Source organism: Hypanus sabinus, unplaced genomic scaffold (genome assembly GCF_030144855.1).
Source record: "Hypanus sabinus isolate sHypSab1 unplaced genomic scaffold, sHypSab1.hap1 scaffold_1290, whole genome shotgun sequence".
NCBI classification, from domain to species: domain Eukaryota; kingdom Metazoa; phylum Chordata; class Chondrichthyes; order Myliobatiformes; family Dasyatidae; genus Hypanus; species Hypanus sabinus.
The window spans coordinates 39,339-49,863 of NW_026779357.1; the positions used below are offsets into that span (position 1 = coordinate 39,339).

Consider the following 10,525-nt stretch of genomic DNA (forward strand, 5'->3'; position numbering starts at 1 on the left):
CAACAACCTGACTATCCTCGAAAACAACATTTCCGTCCTCAACTCGGATCTCTCGGAACTGAATCGAACGCACAACGATCTCCGTTATCAGTTCAATCAGCTCGAAATGAAGTACAGAAACATCACCGAAAACAAAGCTCAGATTTGCCAATACCTTATCAGGAGAACAGGTGAGACGACATCCTCCGTTTCAACTGCTCCATATAGCAGGGGGTGAGAATGGAAGATGTGGAGAGTTTCACTGCATCACTTACCCCGGGAGTATGCGATGGGACAGTGTGGAGGGAGATTCACTCTGTGTCTGACACCGGGAGTGTGTGGTGGGACGGTGTGGTGGGAGATTCACTCTGTGTCTGACCCCGGGAGTGTGCGATGGGACAGTGTGGAGGGAGATTCACTCTGTGTCTGACACCGGGAGTGTGTGAAGGAACGGTGTGGAGGGAGTTTCACTCTGTGTCTGACCCCGGGAGTGTGTGATCGGACGTTGTGGAGGAAGATTCACTCTGTCTCTGACCCGGAGTGTGCGATGGGACAGTGTGGAGGGAGATTCACTCTGAATCTGACACCGGGAGTGTGTGAAGGAACGGTGTGGAGGAAGATTCACTATGTCTCTGACCCGGAGAGTGTGTGATTGGACGGTGTGGGGGGAGATTCAATCTGTGTCTGACCCCGAGAGTGCGTTATGGAACGGTGTGGAGGGGGTTTCACTGTGTGTCTGACCCTGGGAGTGTGTGATGGGATGGTGTGGAGGGGGTTTCTCTGTATGTCTGACCGGGAGTGTGTGATGGGACTGTGTGGAGGGAGATTCACTCTGTGCCTGACCACGGGATGTGTGATGTGACTTTGAGGACCGAGATTTACTCTCGGTCTGACCCCGGGAGTGTGTGATGGGATTGTGTGGAGGGAGATTCACTCTGTGCCTGACCACGGGATGTGTGATGTGACTTTGAGGACCGAGATTCACTCTGTGTCTGACCCCGGGAGTGTGTGATGGGACGGAGTGGAGGGAGATTCACTCTGTGTCTGACCCCGGGAGTGTGTGATGGGATGGTGTGGAGGGAGATTCACTCTGTGTCTGAGCCCGGGAGTGTGTGATGGGACGGTGTGGAGGGAGATTCACTCTGTGTCTGACCCCGGGAGTGTGTGATGGGGCGGTGTGTAAGAAGCTTAAACACAAAGTACTCTGCAGATGTTGCGGTCAAAGCAACACACACAGTACGATTGATGAATTTAACAGGTCGGGCAGCTTCCGTGGAAAGGAACAGTCAACGTGTTTTAGCCGTGACCCTTCATCAGGACTGAGGGGTTGGCCAGGGGCTCTATAGAGAACGTGGGGGAAGGTTGGGAAGGTTATCGATGGTCGGTGCTTGGTGAAAAACAAGTGAGGGTTGAGATCAAGATGAGTGTAATGGGAAGCAGCGAGGGGATAGGCAGGAAAGGTAAAGAAGCGTCCCCTATGGATGTTGCCTGATGTGAAGATCAAGTCGTATGAATCAAGGTTAGCAGAGCTGGGACTTTTCTATTTGGAACGTAGAAGAATGAGAGGGGACGATATGGTCTACAAGATTATGAGAGGCATTGATAGGGTGGATAGTCAGTACCTGTTTTGCAGGGCACCAATAGCAAACACCAGACGGCATATGTAAAACGTCAGGTAGGGAAGTTTAGGAGAGATATCAGGGGTAAGGTTTTTACACAGACGGTTGTGAGCGCCTGGAATGACTTGCCAAGGATGGTGGTGGAGGCTAAAACTTTAGGGACATTTACGAGCCTCTTGGACAGGCACGGGGTTGAAAGAAACATGGAGGGTAATGGAGAAGTGTGGGTTTAGTAATTTTTTTAAAGGATTATATGGGTCGGTAAAACACGGAGGGCTGAAGTGCCTGCATTGTGCACTTGTGTTCTGTTGTTCGAAGGAATGTAAGGGAGAAGCATTATGTGTAGTAGAAGAAGGAAAAACCATGAGGGAGGTGAGAGTGAGCTGGAGGCGGAGGAAGAGTGAAAGTGCGAAGAGGAAGGGAGCTGGAGGGAATTACTGGAAGTTGGAGAATTCAAGGCAGCTTCCATCTGTGTCTGACCCTGGAAAGTGTGTAGGGACGGTGTGCAACCAGCGACACCTACTGTCTAATGCCGGGAATGCGTGATTCGGCAGGACGGGAACTGTATTGCATCACTTTGCGTCTGACCCTGACTGTGTGAAGAGATGATGCATCAGGGCCTTCTCCCTGCGATTGACGGCTCTGTGATAGCTCGGGAGAAGCGGGTTTTGCACTATGTTTGACTGCTAGAATGAGTGACGTGACTGGCGGAGTGAGCTTCGCTCCACGTCTGATCCCAAAGGAATGTGACAGGACGTTGTGGAGGGTGTTTCACATCGACCCCGGGTGTGGGTGATGGGACGGTGTGCAGGAAGTTTCACTCTATGTCTGACCCCGGGAGTGTGTGATGGGACGGTGTGGAGGGAGTTTCACTCTTTGCCTGACCCCGGGAGTTTGTGATGGGACTGTGTGAAGGGAGATTCACTCTGTGTCTGACGTCTGGTGTGTGTGATGGGACGGTGTGGAGGGAGATTCACTCTGTGTCTGACCCGGGGAGTGTGTGATGGGACGGTGTGGGGGGAGATTCACTCTGTGTCTGACCCCGGGAGTGTGTGATGGGACGGTGCGGAGGGATATTCACTCTGTGTCTGTTGTGTTTGATGGGACGGTGTGGGGGGAGATTCACTCTGTGTCTGACCCCGGGAGTCTGTGATGGGACGGTACGGAGGGATATTCACTCTGCGTCTGACCCCGGGAGTGTGTGATGGGACGGAGTGGAGGGAGATTCACTGTGTGTCTGACCCCGGGAGAGTGTGATGGGACGGTGTGGAGGGAGGCTCACTCTGTCACTGACCCCGGGAGTGTGTGATGGGATGGTGTGGAGGGAGATTCACTCTGTGTCTGACCCCGGGAGTGTGTGAAGGGACGGTGTGGAGGGAGATTCACTCTGTGTCTGAACCAAGGAGAGTGCGACGGGACAGTGTGGAGGGAATTTCACTCTGTTTGATCCTGGACAATGTGATGGGACCATGTGCAATGACCGACATCTGGTTTCCGAGCCCGGGAGTGTGTTATAGGACGAAGTGGAGGGAGCTTAAACACAAAATATTCTGCACATGCTGCGGGCAAAGCAACACGCACATCACGATTGATGCACTCAGCAGGTCGGGAGGCTTCCGTGGAAAGGAACAGTCAACGTTTTATGGCTGTGACCCTTCGTCAGGACTGAGGGGTGGGAGCAGGGGCTCTATAGAGAACATGGGAGAAAGGTGGGAAGGATAAGTATGGTAGGTGCTGGATGAGAAACCGGTAAGAGGGAAGATCAAGATGAGAGTTATGGGTAGCAGGGAAGGTAAAGAAAGCTCCCCTATGGATGCTGCCGGGTTTGGAGATCAAGTCATATGAAGCAAGGTTAGCAGAGCTGGGACTTTTTTCTTTGGAGCGTAGAAGACTGAGAGGGGACTTGATAGAGCTCTACAAGATTAAGAGAGGCATAGATAGGCTGGAGAGTCAGTACCTGTTTCCCAGACCGCCAATAGGCTAAAAAAATTCAGGGTATTTTAGAGCCTCTTTGACAAGCACATGTATGAAAGAAGAATGGAAGGTTATAGGGTAGTGTGGGTTTAGTACATTTTGCAAAAATTACATTGGTTGGCACAACATGGAGGGCTGAGGTGCCTGCATTGTGCTGTGGTGTTCAATGGTTCTAAGGAATGTAATAGAAAAGCACGATAGATAGTCGATGGAAGCGGTACCATGAGGGAACTGATAGGGAGCTGGAGGAGGAGGGAACAAAGAAACACAGAAAATAGGTGAAGTAGGCTATTCGGCCCTTCGAGCCTGCACCGCCTTTCAGTATGATCATGGCTGATCATCCAACTCAGATCCCTGAACATGCTTTCTCTCCATACCCACTGATCCCTTTAGCCAAAAGGGTCATATCTAACTTCCTCATAAATATAGCCAATGAACCGGCCTCAACTGTTTCCTGTGGCAGAGAATTCCACAGATTCACCACTCTCTGTCTGAAGAAGTTTTTTCTCATATCGTTTTTCCTCATATAAGTGTTTCCTTTTCCTAAAAGGCTTCCCCTTTAGACTAGAACTGTGACCCCTTGTTCCGGACTTCCCCTACGTCGGACACAACCTTCCAGCATTTAGCCTGTCCAATTCCTTTCGAATTTTATATGTTTGAATAAGATCCCCCCTTATCTTCTAAATTCCAGTGATTAAAACTGGGATGTGGGCAGGTAGGGGGAGGGAATTACTGGAAGCTGGAAAGTTCAAGGGAGCTTCGTCCTGTGTCTGACACTGGAAAGTGAGAAGCGACGGTGAGCAAAACAGCGACACCTACTGTCTGATGCCGGGACTGTGTAATGCGGCAGGTCGGGTACTGTATTACATTACTTTGCGTCTGACCCTGACTGTGTGAAGAGATGATGCATCTGGACCTTCTCTCTGCGTTTGACATCTCTGTGATAGCTCGGAAGAAGCGGGTCTTGCTCTCTGTTTGAATACCTGAATGAGTGACGTGACTGTGCGGAGTGAGCTTCACTGTCTGATCTCAAAAGAATGTGACAGAGCGATGTGGAGGGAGTTTCACAGCGACGCCGGCTGTGTGTGAGATGGGACGGTGTAGAGGGTGTTTCACTCTGTGACTGACCCCGGGAGTGTGTGATGGCACGGTGTGGAGGGAGAATTCCTCTGTGTCTGAACCAGGGAGTGAGTGATAGGACTTTGTGGAGGGAGATTCACTCTGTGTCTGACCCCGATAGTGTGTGATGGGACAGTGTGGAGGGAGATTCACTCTGTGTCTGACCCCGGGAGTGTGTGATGGGACAGTGCGGAGAGATTTTCACTCTGTGTTTGACCCTGGAATATGTGATTCGGCCGTGTGGAATGATCGACATCTAGTGTCTGAGCCCGGGAGTGTGTTATAGAATGGTATGGAGGGAACTTAAACACAAAGTACTCTGCACATGATGCGGTCAAGGCAACACAAACAGCATGCTTGATGAACTTAGCTGGTCGGGCAGCTTCCGTGGAAAAGAACAGTCTATGTTTTATGATCGTGACCCTTCCTCAGGACTGAGGAGTAGGGCAGGGGCACTATAGAGAACGTGGGGGAAGGGTGGGAAGGTTAAGGATGGTAGGTGCTAGATGAAAAGCCAGTGAAGGGAAAAATGAAGCTGTGGGTTATGGGTAGCAGCTAGTGGATAGGCAGGAAAGGTAAAGAAGCCTCCCCTATGGATGTTGCCTGATGTGGAGATCAAGTCGTATGAAGCAAGGTTAACAGAGCTGGGAATTTTCTGTTTGGAGCGTAGAAGAATGAGACGGGACTTGATAGAGGTGTTCAGAATTATGAGAGGCATAGATAGGGAGGATAGACAGTACCTGTTTTGCAGGGCACCAATAGCAAACAACAGAGGGCATATGTAAACAGTAAGGGAGGGAAGTTTATTGGAAACCACAGGGTTATGACTTTTTAGTCAGAGGGTTTGTGAGCGGCTGGAATGACTTGCCGGCGATGGTGGTGGAGGCTAAAACATTAGGGGCATTTAAAAGTCTTTTGGACAGGCACATATTTGAAAGAATAATGGAGTGTTACTGGGTAGTGTGGGTTTAGTACATGTTTTTAAGAATTATATGGGACGGCACAGCATGGAGGGCTGAAGGGCCTGCATGGTGCTGTTGTGGTCTGTGGTTCTAACGAAGGTAAGAGGAACGCTCCATGGGTAGTTGTAGGAGGTGGAAGCATGGTGGAGGTGACAGGTTGCTGGAGGAGGAGGAAGAGTGAAACTGGGATGCTAGTACGGAAGGGGAGGGAATTACTGGAAGGTGGAGAATCCATGGGAGCATCGTTCTGTATCTGACCCTGTAAAGTGTGAGGGGACGTTGTGCAAACAGCGACGCCTAGTGTCTGATGCCGGGATTGTGAGATTCGGCTGGTCGGTACTGTATTACATCACTTTGAGTCTGACCCTGACTGTGTGAAGAGATGATGCATCAGGACCTTCTCTCTGCGATTGACATTCTGTGATAGCTCGGAAGAAGCGGGTTTTGCTCTATGTTTGACTGCTAGAATGAGTGGCGTGACTGGGCGGAGTGAGCTTCGCTCCGCGTCTGATCCAAACAAGAATGTGATAGAACGATGTGGAGGGAGATTCACATCGACCCCGGGGGTGTGTGATGAAACGGTGTGGCGGGATATTCACTCTGTGTCTGACCCAGGGTATGTCTGATAGGACGGTGTGGAGGGAGGTTCACTCTATGCCTGAGCCCGTAAAGAGTGTGATGGACAGTGTGAAGGGAGCCTGTTTCTGTGTCTGACCCAAGGTTTGTGTGATGGGGCGATGTGGAGGGAGATTCATTCTGTGTCTGACCCCGGGAGTGTGTGATGGGTCCGTGTGGAGGGAGATTCACTCTGTGTCTGACCCAGGGTATGTCTGATAGGACGGTGTGGAGGGAGGTTCACTTTATGCCTGGTCCCGTCAGTGTGTGATGGACGGTGTGGAGGGAGATTCACTGTGTGTCTGACCACGGGGTTGTGTGATGGGACGGTGTGGAGGGAGCGTCGCACTGTGTCTGAGCTCGGCAGTTTTTGATGGGACGGTGTAGAGGGAGATTCACTCTGTGTCTGACCCCGTTGGTGTGTGATGGGACGGTGCGGAGGGAGTGAGAGATGGGACGGTGCGGAGGGAGTGAGAGATGGGACGGTGCGGAGGGAGTGAGAGATGAGACGGTGTGGAGGGAGATCCACTCTGAGTTTGACCCCGGGAGTGTGTGATGGGACTGTGAGGAGGGAGATTCACTCTGTGTCTGACCCCGGGAGAGTTTGATGGGAAGGTGTAGAGGAATAATCACTCTGTGTCTGACCCCGGGAGTGTTTGATGGGACCGTGTAGAGGAATAATCACTCTGTGTCTGACCCCGGGATTGTTTGATGGGACCGTGTAGAGGAATAATCATTCTGTGTCTGACCCCGGGAGTGTTTGATGGTACCGTATAGAGGAATAATCACTCTGTGTCTGACCCCGGGAGTGTTTGATGGGACCGTGTAGAGGAATAATCACTCTGTGTCTGACTCCGGGAGTGTTTGATGGTACCGTATAGAGGAATAATCCCTCTGTGTCTAACCCGGGAGTGTGTAATGGGACGGTCTGGACGGAGATTCACTCTGTGTCTGACCCCGGGAGTGTTTGATGGGACCGTGTAGAGGAATAATCACTCTGTGTCTGAACACGGGAGTGTGTGATGGGACGGTGTCGTGGGAGCTTCACTCTGTGACTGAACACGGGAGTGTGTGATGGGACGGTGTCGTGGGAGCTTCACCCTGTGACTGAACACGGGTGTGTGATGGGACGGTGTGGAGGGAGGCTAACTTTTTACTGATCCCAGTTGATGCGACGGGAATTACGGAGGGAGATATCTGGTTTCTTTATTCTTAGTTGCAGAGCAAACGTGTCCGCAAATCTGGATCAAAAATGAAGACCGGTGTTATTTCATATCCAAGATCGCAAATACTTATGATGCAGCGAGGCAACATTGTTCAGAACTTGATTCAGGGCTCCTCGAAATAAATTCAAACAAGGAAAAGGTATGTCTTGCCCTGAGAAGAGATATCAGTAATCAGGAGATCCCGGGATGAGACAAACAGTGATTCTCCCCCCACACAATCCTACTCCGTCCACCGACACCCCCCCCCCGCCCACACTCCTGGGAAGATCATTCCACAATGTCCCGTCGCACACTCCCGGGGTCAGACACAGAGTGAATCTCCCTCCACAGCGTCTCATCACACACTCCCGGGGTCAGATACAGAGTGAATCTCCGTCCACCCCGTCCCATCACATACTCCCGGTGGCAGACACAGAGTGAATCTCCCTCCACACCGTCCCATCACACAATCCCGGGGTCAGACACAGAGTGAATTTCCCTCCACACCGTCCCATCACACACTCCCGGGGTCAGACACAGAGTGAATCTCCCTCCTCACCGTCCCATCACACACTCCCGGGGTCGGACACAGAGTGAATCTCCCTCCGGACCGTCCCATCACACACTCCCGGGGTCAGACACAGAGTGAATGTCCCTCCAGACCGTCCCATCACACACTCCCGGGGTCAGACACAAAGTGAATCTACCTCCACACCGTCCCATCACACACTCCCGGGGTCAGACAGAGAGTGAATCTCCCTCCACAACGTCCAATCACACACTCCCGGGGTCAGACAGAGAGTGAATCTCCCTCCACACCGTCCCATCACACACTCCCGGGGTCAGACACAGACTGAGTCTCCCTCCACACCGTCCCATCACACAATCCCGGGATCAGACACAGAGTTAATCTCCCTCCACACCGTCCCATCACACACTCCCGGGTTCAGACACAGAGTGACGCTGACTCCACCCCGTCCTATCACACACTCCCGGGGTCAGACACAGAGTGTATCCCCTCCACACCATCCCATCACACACTCCCGGGGTCAAACACAGAGTGAATCTCCCTCCATACTCCCGAGCTCAGTCAATGGGTGTTTCCCTCTCTGCTCCGTCCTTTCACATGGATATGCAATGACAGAGTCTGTTTCTAAACATTATCTGAAATGATTTAATTTCACAGAATTTTGTTTCTAATGCTGTCTATCAATCTGTATCATACTGGATCGGAAAATGCGCAAACAGGTGAGGTTTGGACTGTTGCCGGTCTGTGGTGTTGGATTGGGACAGTGGGTTAGTTTGGAGAATGAAACGAGGTCGTGTGGATAGAGTCGGGCAGTGGGATTAGTTTGAGTTCTGACCCAGATCTATGGGGAGAGAGGGAGTCAGTGAGATCAGTTTGGACAAAGGCTCGGTGTTGTTTTGAGAGTGGAGCCGCGGGATTAGTTTGTTGACTGACAGAGTGTTGTCCCGAGAGGGTGAGGAAGTGGGATTGATTTGGGAGATTATTCGGGATTTTAGCAGAGCGCGGTATAATGAGATTCGTTCGGCCATGGACCTGGAGCTGTGAGGAGAGCGCGGTATCATGGGATTAGTTCCGAGGCTGACTGTGGGCTGTGGGGAGAGCGCGGTATCATGGAATTAGTTCCGAGGCTGACAGGGGGCTGTGGGGAGAGTGCGGTATCATGGGATTAGTTCCGAGGCTGACTTGGGCAGTGGGGAGAGCGCGGTATCATGGGATTAGTTCCGAGGCTGACAGGGGGCTGTGGGGAGAGTGCGGTATCATGGGATTAGTTCCAAGGCTGACCGGGGGCTGTGGGGAGAGCGCGGTATCATGGGATTAGTTCCGAGGCTGACAGGGGGCTGTGGGGAGAGCGCAGATCAGAGCTATTAGTTTGGCGACGTCTCCGGTTGTCTACTGGGACTGTTTTTTCTCTATTGAAATTGTCTAACCCTCTTTGATAGAAATGTGGCCTCTGATCTTCTGTACAAGATATCCTATGGGTCGACCAGCTGCAGTAACTGCGGCTCGTACGGGAGTTATAATTGCAAATGGAAACACAGATTCATCTGCGAGAAGTCGGCACATTTAGACACGGATATTCCTGAAGAGATCCAAGGTTTCTGTCAACAGCCCGTGGGGCCGAGTTCAATCAACTGACTGCACCTCACTTCTCGCCATTCAATCTGCCCCACTCTCAAACCATTTCTACATCTCCCCCTTTCTACTGTTTTTTCTCTTTTTACCCTTCATCTCTCTAACTCACTCCCTTTCCACCCCTCCTCTCCCGATCGAACCCCAGTCTCTGCCTCTCCTCTCTCCGTTCTCTATACACACTCTCAACCAAGGGGAAAAAAGACTGTGCACATTCACCCTATCTGTGCCCCTCCTGGCTTCATACCCACGCTCCAACGAATATAGACACATCCTTCTTGTCTTCTCTCCATATCTCAGACGCTCGAGTCCCGGCAAGATCCTTGGAATTCTCCCTCAGACACTCTTTCCAGCTCAGTGACATCTTTCCTCCATGAGGGCGACCGGAACTGAACACCGCCCTCCAAACGCGGCCTCAGTGACGCCTTGTACAACTTCAACGTGAGCTCAGCACGGTGAAAAGTTGTAAAATTAACATAAGTTTGGAAAATTAATAAATACTGCATACAGTTGAATACCGATGGAGTGTTTAAATGTTCAGGGAGCGTTCGCAATCTGATGGCGGAGGGGAAGCAACTGCTCGTAAATGGTTGAGTTTTAAGACGCCTGTACCCTTCCCCGATGGTTTCGATGAACACAGGGTAATTCCCGGCGGGAGTCCGGGGAATTTCACCGGCATTTCCTCGGTGATGAAAGTGGTCTTCCCGAGGCATTTCTTCTTGAACATGTTCTCGGTGGAGGGGAAGATCGCTGACGGGCAATAATTAGCAGTCTGAACCTTCAAGGGAAAGTGACAGCGAACCACACTCCGGGGAAAGCTGGATGTTCAGTCGGGAACATGGCACCTTCTCCGTGTTTGAATGAATGAGCTATGTGTAACCAGATGGATTCGGC

General features: G+C 51.5%; 1 protein-coding gene across 1 annotated transcript; it reads left to right on the forward strand.

Moving 5' to 3' along the window:
• The first annotated feature begins 43 nt into the window (after positions 1-43).
• LOC132386766 (C-type lectin domain family 7 member A-like) lies at positions 44-10,140 on the forward strand. Its single transcript, XM_059959097.1, has 4 exons — positions 44-170; positions 7,485-7,633; positions 8,660-8,721; positions 9,442-10,140. The coding sequence occupies exons 1-4, from the start codon at positions 107-109 to the stop codon at positions 9,635-9,637; spliced, it is 471 nt and encodes a 156-aa protein (XP_059815080.1). The 5' UTR covers positions 44-106; the 3' UTR covers positions 9,638-10,140.
• Positions 10,141-10,525: the final 385 nt, after the last annotated feature.